Source organism: Arctopsyche grandis, chromosome 2, assembly GCF_051622035.1.
Source record: "Arctopsyche grandis isolate Sample6627 chromosome 2, ASM5162203v2, whole genome shotgun sequence".
Classification (NCBI taxonomy): Eukaryota; Metazoa; Arthropoda; class Insecta; order Trichoptera; family Hydropsychidae; genus Arctopsyche; species Arctopsyche grandis.
Genome location: NC_135356.1, coordinates 27,206,326 through 27,230,305, shown reverse-complemented (window position 1 = coordinate 27,230,305; position 23,980 = coordinate 27,206,326). Strand labels below are relative to the sequence as shown.

The following is a 23,980-nucleotide window of genomic DNA, read 5'->3' as shown; positions in this document are numbered from 1 at the left end:
ATACTTGAACTATCAACAGAGGAAAATTTGAAACAGATATTGAGTGAATTTTTAAATTTGAACGCATAAAAATGTATGTATGTGTGTGTATTTGTCCGCTATGCAAACTCACAGGTTTTAACTTTGGATCACAAATTTTGGTATATTATCTCATGGTACGTTAACTTAGGTCAGAGTTGGAGGCTTTGATTTTTTTTAACTTTCACTCGTCCGGGTAATGCTATAATATGAAGATGAATATATTTGTTTGTATGTAAATCTAGTAGGGAAATCTACAGTTTTTAATTTCGAACCGTCAAAACTTGGACAAAATTTTCTAAAAATGGTTCATGTTTTTCTAACTTTCGTCATTCAAAAAAACGCTAGGTAATTCGACTAGTTTTTAATAATTAGAGTACGGATTGCCAAGGTGCCACTCATTGTTCAATTGTTGTAAATGCTTTGTAAAAAAGGTTCAGCAAACCTTTAACAATGCATTTACAAGATTTGAACAATGAACGGCACCTTAGTTATCCGGGCTTTAATAATAATATAGTAGATACGATATACCGCGAGACTTACGAGAACCAAGCATTTTGTCACATTCGTGCAATGTGTTGACAATTACTTTTATCGTCTAAAACAAATTAATTTCCATTAATATAAAATATATACGTATTCCATAAATAAATTAATAATATCAACAACTTACGTACTTTATATTAAAATTTTATTAATGTAAATGTTTCAAAACACGATACACGAACTCAAAACTAACAAAAAATAAAAGTCAGATTATACACACAAACAATGTTATATTTCTTGACCAAAATGCAATGTGAAACTGAAACGAATGTAATTGACAATTTCGGGTCGAGTAGGGGGTGAATGCGATGGCATGTAAATTTTATGTAAGCGATGAAACCGATGTAATCTCACGCTACATCGGTTTCGACTATAATATTTTTTTTATATATCTTTCCCAACAAATGGTTTTTGCTGTCAAAATCTTAAACAAATCTTTAAATCAGAGGGCTTTGACCCCTTCCATAACCCTTCAGTAGTCTACGCTAAGGTCTTTTCGGGCCGCCTTCCTCATGTGTGAAGGTGGTGAGCGTCTCTAAGTGAGCTAATAATATACCTAATTTGGCAATTCTATGTATATACATATACTTACATACATATATACATATATAGGAAACTATAACATTAAAAATTTGCCCTGCACTGCCTGGGCGTTCTTGTGTTGCAACGACCTCCGAACTCTTATTGATGGACTCCGAACATTAATTGACGAATATCGAGCGTTTATTTTTTAAACTATAGACTCGAAATTCGAAATATAAACTCGAAAAAGAGATATATGAAAAAGTCAAGAGATATGTTGTTTGGTTGGATACACAGGAAATGATTTAAAATCAATGCATTTGTTTATTTGATGTTCCCTTGATTCGATGAAAGTTTCCCACTAGGACCTAGTGGGAAACTTTCACTTGTAACTAGGTCCATCGAATAAAATCTAAAATTCACGTTTTTCGCTCTGGACTACTACTGTATGTACATATCCATATATGAGCCGTTATATTTGAAAGTGGCATAAGTCCACTTTTCATCATTTCGAGAAATATTTCGTAAAACATTAAATATAATGTTTCGCTTTAACAATAATTAAAAATACTGATGGCCTGTAATACTTCGCGTCTATAGACATTTCCAATTAAAAGAATTGATAACAATTGGTGAATTAAGGCAAATAGATTTTTACAATATTTAAAAATACTGGTGGCCTATATAATACGCTTATTTTTCATTTCCGAGATTCTGAACGTAGCGAATTAAAAGTAGTGATAATAATTTATGAATTAAGTCAAATAGATTTTTACAATATTTAAAAATACTGGTGGCCTATAATAAGTTTATTTTTCATCTCCGAGATTGTGAACATATCGAATTAAAAGTAGTGATAACAATTTGTGAATTGTAAAATACGAATAGAAGTAAAATTGAAATAGTGTTTTCGGAACTGAAAATTGAACTTCTGCCACTTTCAATCATTTATTTACTTTAAATATACGGCCGCAAGGACCATTGAACAATAATACTATAAATAGAACAATAAAGCAAACAACAAAACACAATGTTAATATAAGAAAAGAAAAGAAAAAATAATTGAATAAATAAATGAATGAATTAAAACAATAAAATAAAATGCATTTAGCATTTGTATAAATCAGAAAAATGATGATGCAACAATTTTTTTAAACTATGTTTTCTAATATTAAATTCGTTTCCCAGTTTATGAAGTCTGGGTAACGTTGAATTTTTGTTATAACTAGTGGCATAATTTTTGATGTGGAATAAATAGTTGCATCTGGTAAATCTCCCCGGTGTATGAAAATTTATGAAGTCCACTAATTCACTACAGTCCATAACTCCGCTGAGTACACCAAACAGACATAATAAATCATTGATTATTCTCCTGTCACAAAGTTTGATCATATTCAATTTAATATACTTGTTGGTGACAGGAAGATTTTCACAAATGGGCACGTACAAAATTTTAAATTTAGATTATCGATGCATTTTATAACAGAAATGCAACCCTATTCAATTTTTCGACCTCAACCTGCATTACAAAATTAAATCCGACCCACAAATTGAAGACTTGACACGTCACGGCGATGACGATGACGCGAAAGCGATTAGTCAAAGTGCAACTTGCAAAATGCAAATTAAACGTCAGTGCAGAGTTGAATGAATTGCGCTAGGAGACGAGTGGAAAGGCCTTCGTCCATTTGGACTGATGTGTGTGCATGTAGGAATATTTATTAGTGTGTGTGTAAGTCAAAACACGATTTGGTGTGTATTTTGTCTGCGATGCTCAGGCAGTGGGTCGGCTCTGTAGCTCAAGGTCGCGGTCAGTCGCATCCGACAGGGGTCGTTAACCGTCGGTAGAAATCTATCTAGAGTAATTCAATTCTCAAGTAGATAAAGCTTTGAGTTCAACGGCCATTGGGTTTTTAAGTCTTCCGTTACTTTAAACTTTTTTTCGAGGTTATACTTTTTGAAGTTGCAGATTGACGTTGAACGTCTAGTTTGCATATCCCTGATCGTTGGTCTTTGAAACAATTTAATATCTATCTATAGTAAAATATACAACTCATATAAGCAAAAGGAGGCTAATCACGGATGCTTTTGCAAGTGTACTCTCGATTATCCGTGTTTGAAATAAATTCATTGTTTTCTTTTAATTTAATTATTTATGAGTGAGAACACGTAGAGACTTGGATTTGGAGCTTTGGTTGATCAGTGGGATTATTTTGTTAGATTCGCACATATCAATGGCTTGGTGCACAAATATTGTATGTCCATTTTTGAATTTGTATCGAATTTTTCAGGCTTTTCTTTTCAAGGTAATTTATGTGGTACAATTGTCACAGTGAAATTATATTTCAAGTGAAAATATATTTTCAGTGAAATCATAACCAGTTACATTTTCAGAGTTGGATTTATTCATTTAAGATTAGATTGTTAGAGTTGGTATTATTTAAGGGTTAGGATAGGTGAGGTTAAGTAAGGGTTGGCCCTATTCATTTAAGATTGTTAGGGTTAAATTTATAGAGTTAAACGTTGTAAATTCATTGTTTGATACATTTTCACTGCTTGAATTGGTGAAAATATATTTTCACTTGAAATATGCTTTCACTGTAACATAACCATAAAATAACCTGAATTATTCCATTATCTACAAACTTAAAATTGGATACAAATTAAAAAATGGATATACAATATCTGTGCACCAAGCCATCGATATGTTGTTATTTATTTAATTACTTTTTGCATTCAATTATAATCTTTAAAACCAACACGCATTTATTTTTAATTTTCTGTCTTATGATTTACTGCCTAATGTTACAAGTCTAATTCAACCTATGGATGATATTTCAAAGATGTAATATCATCTTCTCAAAGCTTTTGCTGAGGTAGATGATGACTTGATCAGTTTCTGGAAAAAAATATACTGTGTATTGAATGCTAAGCATATGTATGTATATGAATATAAAAATACATCTATGCGTATATTGAATGCTAAACACGTAATAACAAAATCTTGGTCGAACGTAAAACCAATAGCACTGGTTTGATCGTGGAGAAAGATTCTACCTAACGTGGAAATAGATTTATCGGATTGTGAAGATATGGAAGCAAGTGATATTTTATTACTAGCAAGGAAAATTTTAAATGATTTGAAAATGTTAGATCGGGAAAACATCGAAGAGTGGTTTGATCGCGATTCAAATGAACCAGGATTTGAATGCAGATATCGTTTCTATTTCCAATCAAACACTTACTCACAAACAGAACTCACTCAAAAATATAATAGAAACGATATTAAAAATTGATTGTTCGGATTATCCCGTGTTTTTCTATTATCCGATCCCGTACTTCCCAGCATTTTCCCAGATAATTGAGATTATACTGTAATACATTATTACAGTATTACAATAATAGACCATTCCATTAGAGTTCAAAGTAAAATAACAAAAAAGCATGGATTTTTTTAAGATTTTAACAAAAGGAATCCATTTTTGTGCCAAACGCAACTGCCCTTAGTCTAATTCTACATATGTATATTGATATAAAACGGTTTTTATTATTTGAAACTGACGAATATTTTAAAGTTTCGCTTTAAGTTCATGTTTTATATGTATGTATGAGGAATATAGTGGTCTTTGCTGGGTCGAGAATTTTGGTAAATTTATAGTAATGCTTCCCAAGTCTATATACTTATTTAATAAATCCAGTGCGAAGCTAAGATTAATCCTTAAGTTCATCTGTCCAAAGAAGTTATTTTATTAGTTTATTAATTTACAATAGTATTTTTACTTTATATTTATTTTATTTAATCCACTCCTATATTTTGTGCCTAAACACAGAGAACATATTAAGCGGAAGAAAACTTGGAGAATGGAATATATCGTGCATTAATTCTGTATACATAACAATTTTTAGTCATTTATCAAATCCGAAATTTTCCATTCACTTTAACTATTTAATTTTAAAAAAATTATGTTTTTTTGCTGTATTGATGGAACAGTCTATTTTTTCTTTTTTTATTTTTAAATGCTTTTTATTATTACGAAATTATGTTCACAATACATCTTATATCTATTTTAATAGCTACTGATCTACTGATCATTTTCTATTTTACAATTTAATTTAATTTGGTTAGTAATCATAGTATTATATTATTCTAATGTTAATCTACAGCATAATAGGAAAAAAAGCTCAAAAACCTATTATATTTTTATTTGAAAAGCATCCTTTCAACGCCGATATGTAGTAATATGTAGTATTAATAAACGTGTAACGCTAATGTATGCAGATCTTTGTCTTTTTCTCATTTTTAAGTCGAATTAAGGAGAAGCCTGATGTTTGTCAAATATGTTACGCCAAATACGTATTACAAAATTTTATTATTTTCATAATAAAAAATGAGAAATATTGAAAAAAAAAAAATTAAAAGTTAATGATATATACCAGCTCATTATAAATATATATGTACATATGTATTATATGACACCCTATACTAGTTAGTACTCCAGAGATATTCAGCAGAATATGTCAGTTGCTAGGGACAGAGAGGTCTCGGGTTCGAGTGAGTCAGACCTCGATTGAAAATAATCGTACGTAGACAGACGGCTCAATTTTGGCTTGAAAAAGGCTGGCCACCGCTAGTTGCAAGTGGAACCGGTTTTGACGTGGGCGAGAGACTGGATGCGGTGCAATCAGTGCAGCTCTGCTTGTTGCACTCTCGCTCTCGCAGCAACGGTGACGCACCGTAGCGCACCGCGCGTCGATGTCTCCTCTGCATACCCACACTTCCATACTATGGCGTACACCCACGTCTGCTTGCATACTATGTGCATACTAGTGTTTATGAATACCCGTACTTTTTCAATTCCAGGGACTCGATAGAAGCATTCCCGGGACTAGACACATCTAAAAATCCGAGTATTCCCGGGAATGGATTCTCCCGAGTCATAAATACTGGTACATCTATAAGTCACTGATATGTACATATATATAAATATCACGTTATTAAGAGTGCAGAGATGATTTCACAAGACCTATTTGTTTTAAAGATTGCAATAAATCAAGGATGATTTTAATTTTAATAATAATAACTTAATAACACAGACAAACATACATACAGTCGTATAGGCTACGAGTCAATGACTATGAGAATGTTTTCGATACACGTTTGAAATTTTCAATAAGACAACAGTTCTTTTTCCGGCTGTCTGGTTTTGTTCATATTGTTGTTATTAAAGATAAGTAAAAAACATCAAAAGGAAAGACATAATTTAAAAATAATGAAATGTTGTTTAAAAAAAATACTTTCTTCGGTATACGAATTCTAACCCAAAACATTTCAACTCAAAAACCACACATAAATAATATAAATATAAATTTTCAACTCAATACGCTCAGTAGTGTTGAAAAAATCGTGTAGGCATAGAATATGTATAAGGAAGGGTACCATAACGATAAACATTTCAGTAACTGATATACTAAGGCTTCAATTTGATATGATTAACAGTATTCGAATTATCTACAAAAGATGTACACAGACATACATACATACATTTTTTCTAAACTAAACGTGATAAATTCAAATCAGTCAAAATTTTGATCACAAAATATCGTCTATTGTTACTACGTGCATAGTATATAGATAAAGTAAAAAAAATAAGGTGGACCCAATTTTCAAGTACTGCAGGGCCCACATTTATTGATCATTCCAAATATGTAACTTATGATCAATAAATATGATTCATAAGCTTATATGTACATTCATATATTAAATAAAATTTACAAACCAATAAACACCATAGACGATTGTCATAAGCTACAAGAAGATCTAGATAGATTCTCTATATATTGTTTAAATAATGATCTTTTTATTAATCTAGAAAAATGCTCAATTTTAAATTTCACTAGAAATAAGTCAATTATCACCAATCACTATCAATTAAATCATTCAATCCTTAACAACGTCATCTTCTATTAAGGATCTTGGTGTAATACTCAATAATAAACTAGATTTCTCTGCACATATTTCTTTTATTACTAACAAACCATTTAAATCTCTTGGATTCCTACTCCGCTCAACAAAACCCTTTAATGATCCTCGTGTACTTAAATTACTTTATTTTTCCTTTGTAAGGTCTCACCTTGAATTTGCCTCAATTATCTGGTTACCTTTTTATTTATCCCATATTAATTGTATTGAGAAAGTTCAACTTAAATTTATTAAATCCTTACGCTACCTTTTTCCTACCTATACCCATTCTACTGTTTCCGATATTTTAAAAATCCTATCTTTTAACAATGTTTCTGTCAGGCGACGACATACTGATGCTATATTCTTCTTTAAGCTCATAAATGGTTTCCTTGATTGTTCTGATTTACTGAATAAGGTTAATTTCACAATCCCAGTTCGGTACTCTAGACACGTTGCACTCTTTTCACTTGATCCTTTCAATACTAATTCCCAAAAATATTCTTATCTGCAGCGCGTTTATCGTATGTTTAACGGAGAGCTGAATGAGGTTTGATCTATTTGGTATTTCCCTACATCAATTCAGGTCTAACATCAAGAGAATCTTGACCGATTGATTCATTTCTTCTCCTATTCTATTTTATAACCTTTTTCCAATATTTTTATACTTTAGTTTAGTTATGTAATGTGCTATTTAATCATGTTATAGCTTTCATTCTTTTCCTTTTCATTTGTTTATTTTGTATTAACCTTTTTCGTTTGTTTTATATTTGTAAATTTCAATATCTTCTTATATTCTTTTTTATAACCTGTTTCCAATATTTTAATACTATAGTTTAATTATGCAATGTTCTATTTTGTCATGTTATAGCCTTTATTCTTTTCTTTTTCATTTGTTTTCCTTATATATATCTTTTTCATTTTTTTTATAATGTTTGTAAAAATCTGTTATTGGACTCGGATGTTACATATATTATATATTTACTATTTGTTTTTTATACATATCTACGTCTGTTGATTATTCAATAAATAAAATAAAATAAAATAAAATAAATAAACGTGAGTCATTAACACTGCAGTATGTAGTGTTAATGACACATGAGAAGAAACATATGCATACATATGTACATACCCCGAGATAAAATTCGATTTCGATCGTACATAGGTACGAGTGCATTTGTTTTTATACGGCTGGAAGGTGTATAGTAGTGGATACACAGGTAGGTAGATGGGTACATTGTACGTGGATAGGTATAAGTGGTTTGGTTTGTTGATGATGTTGTGTTGTTGCGGCGGTGTCGGGGGCGCTAGACGTGGCCATGGCAACGTTGCAGCTGCAGCCGGTGCATCTGTGTGCATGGTGTCGGTCATGGTGTTGGTGCATGGTTTCGATGCACAGTGCCGGTGGTCAGGACGACCGGTCCACTCTCAGTTTCGTGCCTAATTAAGCCGCCGACCTCAGCCTTACCAATGTCAAGGACGACAACACACCACACTCGTTCCCCTTACACATCACAATATACACACATATATATATATAAAAAAATATATATATGTAATTATAAAAATATGTGTGAAATTTCCTATTACTATAAATATAGGCAAAATTTTATGACTTTATTTAACATAATCATCTACAGCCATTTACCATTTACTGCAGTATGATGGCTAGGGTCGACGAGAGGGGGGGGGGGAGTTGGGGTAAAGTTCCAGGGCCCGAACTATTCGAGGGACCCCGTGTCGGGTCGTCCAACTTACCAATATCGATCTAATATATAATTTGGAAAGAGACTTTTTATGTATGTATGTATGTAACCTTCGTTCCTTGGGTCGTAAATCCGTGACGTCATCGAACAAATAATTCGATTATTTTCGATTCAAACGATTCGAAGTCCCCGGGGGCAAAGGCGCCGAGGGCGAAGTCGCCTTCATGCCGGGGGCGAAGCGCTAGGGGGCGCAGACGCCGGGGGTGAAGCTCTAGGGGGCGCAGGCGCCGGATTCTGGTATACATATGATTTCGCATACATATAATTTTTTTATAAGAGACTTACTATATATATTTGTTTGTTCGTGACAGTCAATTTAATAAAAAAAACAAATGAGTATTCAAATAGATTTATATAAAATAAAACTATTCAAATAAATTTAATAAAATGTTTACTATTAGATTAGTCATGTTTAAGAGGTTTATATTACAAATACCGAGAGAAGCCGTGTAATACAACTAGTATTTTATATTATCTAATATATAATTTCGAAATAGATTTGTATTTAAGTATTGTTGGTTGGAAAATGGTTGGGAACTTCGAAAACAAGTCGAAATTTCCATGATGACATGGGGATGGGGGACGGGGGGCGCCGAGGGCGAATGCCCTTTGGGGAGCCGCCGGATTCTGGTATAATATATAATACATCTAATATATGATTTCGAAAGATACTTTGTAAGTTTGTAACTATAGTTGGTTGGAAATCGAAAACAAGTCAGTTTCTATGATGATTCGATTGGTTGAATATATGTATATTTTTTTCGATTGGTTGAATATATAGTTTATATTACAAATACTGAGCGAAGCCAGGTAAAACAACTAGTTCTACATATAAATACTTGAATATATTTAAATGTTTATTATTTTTCGATCCACACATTACATATTTGTGTCCATGTGAAATCGTACCTGTTATACACCAAACTAATGCTCAATAGTTATTGCATGCCATTAGATAAACCAGTAGAAGTAGTAAATAATTATTTATATTTAGGTCAAATAATTGACATGTCCGGTAGTAAAGATGAAGAGATAAAGAGACGTGTGAGATTAGTATGGACGAATAAATGTTTTTAAATCAAAAATGCCTCTGCCTGAAGAAAAAGATCTTTGATCAATGCGTTTTGCCAATGATGACGTATGGATGTGAAACTTGGACATTGAACGCCAAAATGCTACACAAAGTCCAATGCACTCAAAGAAGTATGGAACGCTGTATGCTCGACATAACGAGGAAAGAAAGGAAGCGGAACACGTGGGTGAGTAGTATGACAAGGGTAGTGGGTAAAAGGAAGACCGCAGGGAAGACGGGTAGACGAAATTAGGAAAATGTGTGGGGTGAAATGGATGAGAGTTGATTGCGCAAAACAGAGACGAGTGGAAGCGTGTTGGAAAGGCCTTCATCCAGCAGTGAATGGTGAATGGCTGTAGGTGATGATGATATCATAATTATTTTTCATTATTTTAAAAAATAACAACCAACATATAGGTATTTTTCTAATAGTTCTGATAGATTTTTCGCATATTAAAAATATATCTATAAGATTTTTTTGTAGTTTGTCATAAGGCCTGGGATTATTTTCCCCATGGCCCGGGATTCCTCTCCTGGCCTCTCCAACACGCTTGCATTCTGTTTTGAGCAACTCTCATCCATTTCAATCCTGAATTCTTCATATTTCATCATTCCATCTTCCGTATGACCTCCTTTTTCCCTTTCACATTATCTCGGGTACCATTCGAGCACTTATTTTGTCCATTATTCTACATATTTACGTGACCCACCCATTGCCATTTCAATATCTTCACTATACTAACTGTTCCAGTCATACTTCTCACCCACACATTTCGTTGTCTCCTCATTATGCTGTGTATACGGCATTTAAAACTTCTTTGCATTGGACTTAGTGAAACATTTTGGCGCTCAATGCCCAAGTTTTACTCCCGTACCTTCTTATTGGCAAAGCACATCGATCAAAGATCTTTATCTTAAGGATTTTTAATTTAAAACGGCGTTCATTCGCTCAAACGAACTCCATCCTAATTTCAAACGACTTTTCTTTGCTACTGCACATGTCTATATACTGGCCCAAATATATGTATGTACATATATATAATTTCTAATTGCTTCTGCTGTTTTATATTCTAAAGCAATATCTACGCCTATTCTTGAGGGCACATAAAAGTCGATCCAAAGTTTTTGAAGTATAACTTCTTCAAGGACGGCCTAATGAATTTTGTTTTGATGTGCATGATTTTGAACGAAAATTTGCAATATTGTAATATTACTATGCAACACGAATGGATTTAAATAGTCATGCACGCATGTGCTTTATTTTCTATTGCATAACTACAAATATTTGCAATCAAAGATTTTTTCTTATTTATGTATGTATGGAAGTACATATGTAGGTAGTATAAAATATAATAAAAATTTTAGAAGGATTTTATAATTATTGGAAAATAGGATTATATAAATGAATTGAATATACATCGAATGTAAGAATGTAGAAAAAATATTTTTGATAATTTCCTAAATATTAATGGGATTTTGTAGTTCTTTTTTATTCTATTATTTTTCTATTTTTTTTTCTCTATTTTTAATTTTGAGAATTAAATATTTTCTTTTGTTTCTCTGATTTATCTTTTAATGATTTTAAATCAATAATGTAAAAAATATACTAAAAATTTCTAGTATTGAACTTCACAATACAAAACAAAGTTTCCTGGATTAAAATTACAAATCGAATGTTATATTAAATCATAAAAATTACTTAAAAGATTATAAAAAAAAAAGTTTTTCAACTACATACGAGCCTACAACTACATTCAAAAGTGGCGGAATGCCAATTTTCAGTACCAAAAAAAATTTTCTTTTTGACTTAATTCCCAAATTGTTATCATTTATTTCAAACTTATTTTTAAATATTGTGAAACTTTAAACATTATATTTAATGTTTTGCGAAATGAAGAAAAATATACCGGCTCATATGTACCTATGTATATGAAAAATACAGCTTGAAATTTAGTTTGTTTAAATCTATAAAAAATAATCCAGGGCTGTGCTCCTCCAAAGGAGTTTCGACAAAATATATAAGTTGAACTTTAAGTTAAGACTTAGAAATGCATATATAATGTAATAATATAGTTTAAGTATTTTTATTACATTATTCTCCAGTTAAATAAATACTATTAAAATACTGTAATAAGTATTTTTATTACATTATTATCCAGTTATATAAATACTATTAAAATACTGTAATAAGTATTTTTATTACATTGTTGTATTAAAATAGCGTATGCTATTTAATGCAATATTAAACAAATTAAGAATTCAAAACTAAGATTAAATTCAAATAAAATCGAGTTGGGGTCGTTGAATCCCGATTCAAAAAATACTAAAATCTACGACTTAGAATTTCATATGCACAACCCCGATTGTCTTTTACAATCTCATGTAAACTTACCTGTACTTTCTGCCACTGCACAGATCAGCATTGATAACAAATCAGCCGCAGATCCATACTTACCTTTGGTCTTAATTTTTTTTTAAATAATACACATATTCATACTTAAATGTGTAAATGTAAGAAAGGCGCAAATAACAAAAAACCGTTAATTTTTTTTAAATAATTTATTTACACTTTCCATACAAATTGTGATTCGTTTGATAAAAAAATCACGACAAAAGAAACGCAACTAATCTCAAATCAATCGAGACACGTATCGATAATAAATTTACGCTCTTATCCAAAAACTAATCAACACAATCGTAATCTTTACAATGGTATATTTACAAATACACTGTCACTATTATTTACAAAAAAATATATATAAATAATCTAATATGTAACTCTTTCAAGGATATGTATGTACGTATGTGTGCTCTAAGCATTTCGGCAGATATTAAATAACACACTTGCGGGCCAAAAAACCGGATCGATATGATTGTATATTTATGATTCATCGCCCAAGTATATCCGGATGATGTGTGAAGTCGTTAACATTCTAAATAGAATAATATTAAATATAAAAAATGTAATTCTTCGGAGGTCAGTACGTCACTGGCAAGAGTGCTCGTCAGTTAAGATCAACTTTTTTTCTCATATTATTAGTAATGGATTAGTTTTATTTAGTATGTAATACTTAATGTGACCAAGTGATATTTATACAAGTAATAATGTACATACAGCGATATGAACACAATGAGAAATGTAATGTCAGATTTCGGTGTATACATTCAACAGGTGGTTTGTATTCAATCCCTTGTACAAAACCAACTATGTACCTAAAGCGCTAGAGTGATGAAGATTATATTTAATATTATGATACTTACGTAACTTTTTAACTTATTTTTACAGCCTTCGTGATAAACTTCTCAAATATGGACAGTGGCATGAGAAAAGCAATCAATCGTATAAGCTTTTTCTTATTTTATCTTCTTTGTACCGGTGTGTGCTTCTGGTTTTTTTAATCGACTAAATTAATTATAATTCAAATTTAATGTTTTTATTTTTAGCGAATGTTGATTTATAGAGGGTTCATTCATTCATTCATAAATTCAGACTTACCGTTCGCTCTTTTTTTAAAGCAATAAATTCGCAATCAAGGTATAAATTAAAAATATTCGCTGCATTCTGCGTACAAAATATCAAATTAGTAAGGTTTTGTATTATTGATTGTTTAATATTATACTTTTATTTAAAAATATAATGCAAAACCTTAAAACTAGATGTATAGAATATATATTATATAAAGTAGACACATTTTCAAAAATTCCGCCAGCTCTTGTAATTATTATTTGTACTTGATGCTTTTGATATATCGATATTCTAACAAAATAAAAGACGGATTTTCTAAAAGTTATTTACTTTATATATTTAAGACACGATCGAATTCTATTCACTATTATTATTACTATATGAAAATTATGTACTTTCTGTAATTGAATTATTGTGATTCGATTGTGTCTATTTATTTCATTGTATTTTTTATAAGTGCACAAATTTCAATGTGTATAAATAAATACACATTGAATTTCGTCCAAATTCGCATAGCATTTGCATATTTTGTATCAAAATAAAAACAATGTTTATAATGGATATGTATTTTATTGAATATAATAGAAACATTCATCTACATCCAAAATTATATTATCCTGTAAGAATTTAACTAGCTTAAACATGTATGCAAGGGAAGAATATAATGTTCATGTAGTTTCATAGTACAATATGTGCTTTTTTTTTAAATATAATATGTAGGCTTAGTTACAGTGTGACACAAAATAAGTAACCAACACACATATATAGTACTGTTGAAACGAAAACAATAGGAAATTTCACATTGGTACGACTTTGAAGTTTAGAATCAAATGAGCTTCAAAATCGCACCGAACAAAATATGGCGAAATGAAAAAAACATACGCTGCAATGATGGGTGCATTTTCAAAATTTTTCATAATCAATTTTAAGAAATTATTATTATTGGTAGGTTTGATGTATGATAAATGATGAATATGCACCTGGAAAACAAGAAAAATAAGACATAGCATATATAATACAAATGCAAACATCATAAATTGTATACAACAGTTGAGGCATGATAAAAACAAATATAATATGTATGTATTTCGCAATAGCAATTAAATTCGCATATGACATTACAATAACCTCGCTATAGTGTGAGAACTGCAGATGCGCTTCGGACTCTGTGGCAAACCAGAGCCCTTGCGTGCGAATAATTTGAAATAATTTAGATTATTTCAATATTAAAACGTACGAAAAGGCGACATATCCAATTCACAGTAAATCGCAATGTTATTTAACATCCATAATTTGAAACACGAAAAAAAAAATAAAATCAATCTTCTTTCCCAAACATACACACAACAGAGAAAATTTTCATACAATATGGGAGATTTGTTTAAAATAAAATAAATCAAAATGTTCATATGTAAAAAAAAATTCGTACGCCCTAGTCACTATTCTAAAATATAACTTAATTAATTTTTGCTTACATAATAGGGTTTTAATTTTTTTAACCTTTAAAACTGTATCAATATTATTTTTATTAAATTTCACATTTGTTAAGTAACTAACGCAGGAAAATTATTTTTTTTTCTTCAATTTTAATCACATCGACGCACTATCAATGTCTTAGAATGAAAAACTTACCAGCCGAATACATGCGCGACATGTTGACCGGAAAATGGTCTAGTGTGATTTTTTTCATTTTTCACTTTCGTTTTGCTGTATTTTTATACTTAACAACTAAATTCCTTTGCTACGAAACTAAAAAAAATCGTATTCACAAGTTTTGACAAAAGTCGATGCGTGCACAACGAACTTCGCATTGATTAAAGTGTATCCTTGTAATCCTTGGGTCAAAATTTTTACATACACATGTACAAAATAAAAAACTTTTTAGTAAGTAAATAAAAAAATCTTTTTCATTTTTTTCGTATTTATAATTGCGATATGTTATCGTTTTCTGTTATTTCATATCTGTGAATAAAGTTCCTTATTTATACAATTTACATCGATTTTATAAATGTTTATCTCCAAATAATCTCTGAAGCCGTCCAATCAATAATTCAAGCCTGATTTTTTAAATTATTATTTTTTGAATTAAATAATATAATAATTAGACGGCGGCCCTCGCGAGCCGCCACTTGGGCGAGGTTAGGCAAGGGATTAAGACATAGTTGTTCAAGCTATGAATTATCACATTGGTCACTTAAGTTAAATACACAATAATAAAAATAATCAAAACGAATTACAATAATAATATTTAAACATTTAATTACAAAATATGAAAATAACTCCTAAAATAATATCTATCAAACACAACCAATGAGGTTTGTTACAAAAAATTCAACAAAAGTTATACACACTCAATTAATATCATACTCACGTATAATATATGTAATATATTCACGCAGGAAAATAATATGTATAATATATTTAAAAAAAAGTCAAAATGGACTAACTCGTGGCAAGATACAGTCGGGATCGTGCGTACTTTGTTTTTTTTTTTTTTTTGGTAACTATCCATCAAAATATAAAGATTAATAATAATTAGAATTTAACGTAAAGCTATGAGGATGTTTATGTACAAATAATAGTATGCGTGGAATGTAGAAAGCGTGAAAATAAAATGGTATAGGTCTAGGGTGTGGGAGACGCGGTTGGTCACCCCTGACCCAATGGCATAATTCCGGGCTTTTCTTGCCACCAGTTTTTTGACACAACGAACAACGGCCAGAGGCGCTAAACCGGAGGGTCACAAAAATTCTCGTCGATGGCACTAAATCTTACAAAAAAACATGTAAAACTTAAGTTATATAAAATATTTCTTATACAATAATATAGAAACAGTTACTTTTCTTTAAAATATTGTTTTTTAACACTAGAGGTTTTTGTCATATTTACGATTATCGTATGTACAAATCTTTTTTTTTAATTTCAATAATTAATTAACTATATACTCTTTTTATTTTATGTTCACAATAAAATAAAAAGTCTATTGCTAGGGTCGCGGAATGTTTCACATATATTTTTTTTAATAATATTAATTACTATTTTTTCCCAACACTCCGAAGCCCTGAGGTAGATAAGTTAACTCTGCACGTACAACTGGTGTGTTTCATTTATAAAAGATTTAGCTCAACAAAAACATATATCTTCATAGTGTAAAATACATACATAAGTCATTTTTTCAATATACACAAAATGTATAAGTAACAATTGTAAAAATCATCAGTATAATTTTTCTATAAATGGTAAATAAATATTCTACTTATTCATTTACTTGACTTTAATTTGTATTTCTTTCAATATTAAACTATGGTCCAGTACAAAAAAATAAAAATCGAACCCCGTAGGTTCATCAACAGTTTGATATATTTATGTATTTCTGAAAGTTCATCTATTCATTTAGTATTTAGAGTAAGTAAATCTATTGAGATGCTGAGGCCACATTAGAAGACAACACTCGCGATTTTTGATATACAAATTCATCTACGTAAACGATTGATTTGATTAAACCTATGTAAAAGTCAAAAAAATTCAATTGATTGTGTATATATAATAACGCGAATGATAAAGAATAATACGGCATCACATCTTAGATATATATCGAGGTAGTGTCAATAAGTGTATTGTGAAATAAGTTATTTAAAGAAATCTAAACAGTTAGTGTGCCAATTATTATGAGATGTACAACAGTTTTTAGTTATTTCGAGATAACATTAAAAAAGAAAGTAAAAAACCAATGAATTGTTACAAAGAAACAACCAACTAATCCCTAACAATAAATTAAAAAAATATATACATATAACAACAATACTGAAATGATGATGATGTCTAAGAAATTCTAAACAATTTAAAAAGGTATGTTTAAAAATATATAAACATATATATGTATATGTAGGTATATAATATATAATAATATTATATAATTTGAAATACAGAAATACCGTAGTTCGATTATTATTGCTAGACATTTATGTAGTTGTACATTATTTAGTATTGTTTTGTTCAGGAACGGTCAGAAAGTTTGTTTTGTCAAATATAAGTTATGTACACGGTAGTTGAAAGTTATTTTAAAAAAATATACAAGTGCAAAAGTGGATCTCTCACTCTTCTATCTAACTCTCATTAATTATTTATTTTTACTTTTTAAGTACACAATAAATACCCGGTTCTAAAAATTGTAAAAATTTGATTTTGTACCCATTTGAATGTTTCTCACGCCCTTAAACGATTAAGTTTCGTGTCAGATATATGTATGTACTTTAAGATATATTGCAAAAAATATTTTGATTTAAATCTTTAACACGTCCTTGAAATCTAATTTGTATTTTTTGTACATTGTGGTTTCGTCGTTAGACTCATTTTTATTTTATTATTAAGTGTAGTTATTTTTCAATGCATTTTATTCTCTCAATTATTTTATTTAATACCTAAAATCTAACTTCAAATTATATTTTAATTTTATAATATGTATATGCTTCGTTTCCCACTCTTTCAATTCTCAATTTATCAATTACTAATTACACTTTATCCTAGTATCATATATTTATATATTTTTATCCTTCTATGCAAATTGTCATGATTCACATAATTTTCAAAATTAATTTGGCAAACTTGAGATTATTTAAAATCACGAACAAATTACAATTCTTTTCGTATTGTTTCAGCCGGATGGCAGATTATTCGACAGCGGTATTTATTATAAATAACACCTTCGCCGAATCGAGTTCGAAAGCTCGTCATCAATTTAATTTATATTATATAACATATTTGCAACTGTATCGCGAAAAAATCACAACTATAAATCGGCATACTCAGCTTCGGAATTAAAAAAAAATTTACAACCGACGTAGAAAAAAATACGAATACCCGTATTTTCAGCTGAGCCTCGGCAAACGATGATTTTTAAGAATAATTAGTAACTCAACATTGGTAAAGAATTAATTTATACAAATACAAAACAGGCCGTGGGTCGACCGATTTACTTATAAAATTACGATAACTCTTCCGAACATAGGAGATAACAATTTTTCACTAATTGTAAGTAAGTACAACTATCAAAGAAATGATAAACTATGGAAGCATGTCGATTTAGAAAAAGAGCAATAATATTCATGCTCAATAAAATACAATAAAACTATACAAAAAATCATATAAATGTTTAACAGCTAGAAAAATTAGTGATAAAAAAGGAGGAATCTTCCATAAGACGAAACTTAACTAACAGGATTGCTTTGTATGTTTTCATTCATGTACATAAGTTTAGTATATATATATAATATATAGATATCTATAACATTAAACTTTTTTCCGAAAAAAAATCAGAAAAAAAATGCATCACCAATTTGATATGAAAGAGGATAAAACAAAACGCAACTGCACCGATCAAAACAAGTGATTATCTGGCAGGTAAAAATATGAGACAATAACCCTTCGTCCCGGAGTCACCTTGATATAGAGGAGAGCAGGTTAGTGCAATGACCGAAAGTTTACGTGCCCCAACGATTAGTCGTACTACTCTAAACCCTGATAAAAACAACAAAACTATCACTAATAATTGGTAAAGACGATATGCATATTGCATAGACCGATTGCTTTGCAAGTAGATATATTGCCTGTGATATGTGTGTGGGGGGCTGATGGTGAGGGGGCGGCCTTCGCCGCGCGCCCCGTACTATGCGGGGCACTTGGGCTTCTTGCGATGGGTCTCGCAGTGCTTCAGCATGTGGTCCTTTCGGATGAAGCCCTTGCCGCAGGTGTAGCAGGAGAAAGGCTTCTCTCCAGAGTGCAGGCACATGTGCCGGCGCAGATCCGTCTTGTGGTTGAACTGCTTCGGACACAGGTCACACTTGAACGGCTTGTCTCCGGCGTGCTTCACATAGTGCTCCTCGTACGCTGTATCGTTCATGAACCTTTTACCGCATCTTCCGCATTTGTAGGGCTTCACGCCGCAGTGGAACGACTTGTTGTGCTGCGTCAGATAGCAAGCTTTGTTGAAAAGCTTGTCGCATTCGAAGCACTTGTGGATGCCGGGGGTTGCCGTCTTTCCCGCTTGCTTGTTACTGGACGTCAACGGGAGCGAAGATACTGTTGATGTGATCGAAGGTGAGCCGTTGTTCTCGTACTCGGACTGGATGATGGGACTCGGCGGCGAGCGCACTTGAGATTCGTAGTTCTCTTTGTTTGATATGTCTTGAACTTCGAGCTTTATCTCCAACAAATCAGACGTGATGTATTCGGATTTGATCGATTTCGCCAAATCGACGTTGGTCATGTGAAGTTGGTCGTAGCCCACCTTCTGCTCTTTGACGATTTCGTAGTTGTGGATGTTGTGCATTTCGAACTCGTCGTCGTCCTTGTCGCGGGCCAATTCGACATTAGTCAGCTCCTGATAGTCCTGAGAGAGGGAATCTGAAGTTTGAGCACTGCTCCCGTCCGGCGACATTTGCATAGGTACTTGTTGAAGATATGTATAAGGTGAGTCTATTATCACATAACTTTGTATCTGCGGCATTTCGCTCGGGGTGGGGCCCCCCACGTTATGCATTGGTGAGAAGTTCGGCAATACGATACCGTAACGCTGAGACTGGAATTGCGCGAAGCTGGGTAGCGGTCCGGATGCCTCCAGTCCGTATTGCTGTTGCTCCGCATTCACCTCACCAATAGTACTGGTTATGTTGGAAGCCGTATCCATAACGTGGGGGGACATCGCGTTTGGGTGGTTCGGTCCCAAATTCTGTTGAAAATTCTGTGGCAAGTAAATGGAGGGAGGGGGATCCTGAGGCGTAAGCCCCGGATGGTCCGTAGCACCCGGGTTGTAGGGGTTGGCCGGCAAGTGGCTGAACGGCGGCATGTTGTGCGCCGTAAGAGGAGATATAGCATTGTTGATTGAAACCGATAGCAGGCCCCTCGAATGGTGATTTAAATGCACGGAGGGACCTGCCAACCCGTTTGGGGAATTCCCAACAGAGTTGCTCAATGTGCTGGACTGGTCTGGCGCGGAGACACTTTGCGGATGATGGCCCGTGTCCAGCGGGTTCCCGAGTCCAGGAGGCTGGTTCCCCATCGTCAGCGGGTGCGTGCCGATCTGATGGGGGAGAGGGTGGTTCGCCAGGGGGTTGTTCCCCAGCGGCTGGTTGTTGGGCACATTGCCGGGATGGTGCATGTAAGACCCTTTAATGCTTTGCGACATACCAGAGTGCGGCGTCCTGTCGAAACTTTGCGCCGTGAACTGAGATGCTGATTGCGCGTCTTCTGGACTGCGCACGTCATCTGACGGAAGTGGACTCTGCGTGTTGGGATCTCCGGCGCTGGACGGCTGCCCGCGTCCCGAATGATTCGGGTCTCGGGCCGGATGATGGTGCGTGCTGATGGGCATCGTCGCCGGATCCGGTTGTCCCGACGACCGGACCGCGTTCTTGTGCAGCGTCGTGTTGTAGTGGCGCTTCAGGTGTCCCGAACTCGTGAACCATTTATTGCACGCGGTGCAGTTATAAGTCTTAGGCCGACGGGCCTCGTTTGATTTCCAATTCGCGCCGCGACCGGAAATCGGCGGACCACTGTTACCGGAAGAATTTGACGTTTGCGAACTAGATATTTGCGAGCCGGCCGGTGATTCGAACGGTCTGTACGACGTGTTCTGCTGGTGCATGTCCTGTCGCGACGAAGACGGACCGGGTTGAAGGATGTCCGGTCTCGTCGACGACGGACCCGCCTGATGCATATCCGGTCTCGACGAAGACGGCCCAGCTTGATATTCACTGATTGACATCTGATGCGGTTGATACAACTTTTGATCTTGATGCACGAAATTCTTCTGCTCGAACATTTTTTGTTCGTGGTACATTTTCTGCTCATGCGGATACAGCTTCTGGTCGTGCGGAAATTGCTTCTGTTCCGGATACATTTTGTGTTCTTGGGAATCTCCGTTCATGTGTGCGTGACCGTACCTGTCCGGCCACGACAACATAGCCGAAACAGAATGCGGGTTCGGCCCGTTGTGGTGCGGTTGCGGTGCACCGTGTTCGAACAGTCCGTTTTCATCCCCACCAGGATGGACCACCTTCTGCGAATCGAGATCTAATATGTCAGCAGACTCCTCCTGTTCTTCTTTCGGCTCTTGTTCAGCGTCCGCTTGAAAGTTTCCGTAGTGTTTGGGCGGGTACGGCTGCGGCTGTCTGTAGTGGTTCTGAGGGGTGGGCGGGTGTGACGTCGAACAGTGTTCGTTGAGTTGGGCAGCCGAATCACATACGAATCCGCACTTGTCGCACTGTTTGGGCGAAGGAGACGGCGTGGGCTGACTCGGCGGCTGTCCGTAAACGGGACTCGAAGATGACACGTGCGAAGAGCGTTCAGGAAGACCACCGTAGGGATGAAAGCGTGGAGCACGATGTCCGCCGTAATCAGCGTAATGATTCTGTTCCCAAGCAGCCGCCGGTGTTTGTTGATCGCCGGCAAATGGTGGTGCACCGTAAGGCGGAAACTGCCCCGGTGAAAATCCGGTCTGTTCCGGAGTCTGATAGGGCGACGGTGCACTGTGGTAACTCTGCGGAGTGGCCGGATGTCCAAAAGGAGCCGAAGTCTCCGGCGTGGACCGCTGCTGAAACTCCGGACTCGGCTTAGTCATCATCGCGTCATTCGGAACGGAATCCGGAACAGCCGGATTCACCTCACGCTTCACTTTGGTATTGTTGTTGTTCTCGACATCGTTCTGCTGAGTCTGAGCCTGGGTAGCCCACTTGCTGAGCAAGTTCTCCTTGTGGTACTGGAAGTGCACTTCGAGAGATTTGCCCGACTCGAAGAAGAGGCCACAGTCCTTGCAGTGGTGTCTCGTCGATGGGAACGCTGATGTCACGGCGTTGTTAGCCATAGGGCGGCCGAGGGGTGGCCGTCGCCTAGGCGAGATGCGCCCTTGTCCCACTGGTCCCCGGTTCTAGCGGAGCACAAACACGCGCGCGCGGAATTCAAATTACAAAAACAAATTAAAAACGAAAAAATAGCAACAACGAAAAAATTTAAAACATGTTTGTTGTTGTGCGCGAATCACATGGTTGCTTGTTGTTTACGCGCGGCGGTGGGCGAGGGTGCGGGGGCGGGCGGACTCAGCATTTCGCGTCCGGGGGGTAAGGTGCTTCTGGCTGACGTTGCCGAGGGACACTGGCTGAGATATATTTATTGTGAGTGGGGGTCCGCGTGTGTCCCGGCGGGCAACCGCGCGGCGCGCCGGCCAACTGTCGACTGCCGGACGCCGGGGCCAGATTTCCTCTGCCGGGGATGGGGTGCCTCGCGCACTGAGCGGGACGGGACGCCTGCACACGTTCTCTTTCTCTCTCTCTCTTTCTCTCGCTCTCGCTCTCACTCCCCCTGCCCCCGCCGCGCCAACCCCACCGCCCGCCGGACACCAGATTTTTTTCAAATTGAAGCGGCGGCCGTCGTGTCCGGCCCCCCACCCCCTTGCGCCGCCGACACCTCCTACGCCCCTCCCAAGACTCCCAACACCCCCTCCCTCCCTACACACTCTCCCCTCCGTCCTCCGTCCGCTTCATCTCGCCGTGTTTTCCCGCTCCGTAGGAAAACTCTTCCCGCGCGCGCGCGCGCACCGTCTCTTCCGATCAAACTTTCGCCGCCGCACGTGGTCGCCCTGCACATACACACACTCACTCACTCACTGCACATGCACGCGCAACTTTCTTCCTGCACGCAACTTTTTACGCCCTTCATTACCATACCTACGCACACACACACACACACACTCACACACACTCAAACAAGCGCGAGCGCGTTCACGCCGTTTCAGATCTGCCGAATATTAATACGTATTGTATGTACATAGTTAAGTCATTTTAATAAGAATATTAATTAATATTCTTAGAGACTTAGGTATACTTATAGATTCAAAACTATCATTTATTGAACATATTAATCATATTGGAAAAATGTGTAGTTGATATTGTTAATAATAATTCCTTTCTGTTTGTTTTTACTTTCCTTTATTTGATAGTGCATAAAACATACGTTTATCGTATGTTTAACGGAGAGCTGAATGAGGTTGATCTATTTGGTATTTCCCTACATCAATTCAGGTCTAACATCAAGAGAATCTTGACCGATTGATTCATTTTTTCTCCTATTCTATTTTTCCAATATTTCCAATATTTTTATACTTTAGTTTAGTTATGTAATATGCTATTTAATCATATTATAGCTTTCATTCTTTTCCTTTTCATTTGTTTATTTTGTATTTACCTTTTTCATTTGTTTTATATTTGTAAATTTCAATTTCTTCTTATATTCTATCTTATAACCTTTTCCAAATATTTTAATACTATAGTTTAATTATGCAATGTACTACATATTTTGTAATGCCTTTATTCTTTACTTTTTAATTTGTTTTCCTTATATTTATCTTTTTCATTTTTGTAAAAATCTATTATTGGACTCGGATGTTACATATATTATTTATTTACTTTTTGTTTTTTTTTATACCTATCTCTGTACATCCTGTCTGTTGATTTTTCAATTAATAAAATAAATAAATAAAAATTATGAAATAATAAAAATAATATAATATATAACAATAAACAAAAAGACAAAATAAATACATCAAAATAAAAATTGATAATCACAATCGTAAATATTCA

At 34.5% G+C, this 23,980-nt stretch overlaps 1 protein-coding gene across 1 annotated transcript; it reads right to left on the bottom strand.

Moving 5' to 3' along the window:
- Positions 1–19,014: 19,014 nt before the first annotated feature.
- LOC143922335 (uncharacterized) lies at positions 19,015–22,209 on the bottom strand. The gene has a single exon (XM_077445559.1). It carries the CDS (start codon positions 22,207–22,209, stop codon positions 19,015–19,017), a length of 3,195 nt encoding a protein of 1,064 aa, XP_077301685.1.
- Between the last annotated feature and the right edge of the window lie 1,771 nt (positions 22,210–23,980).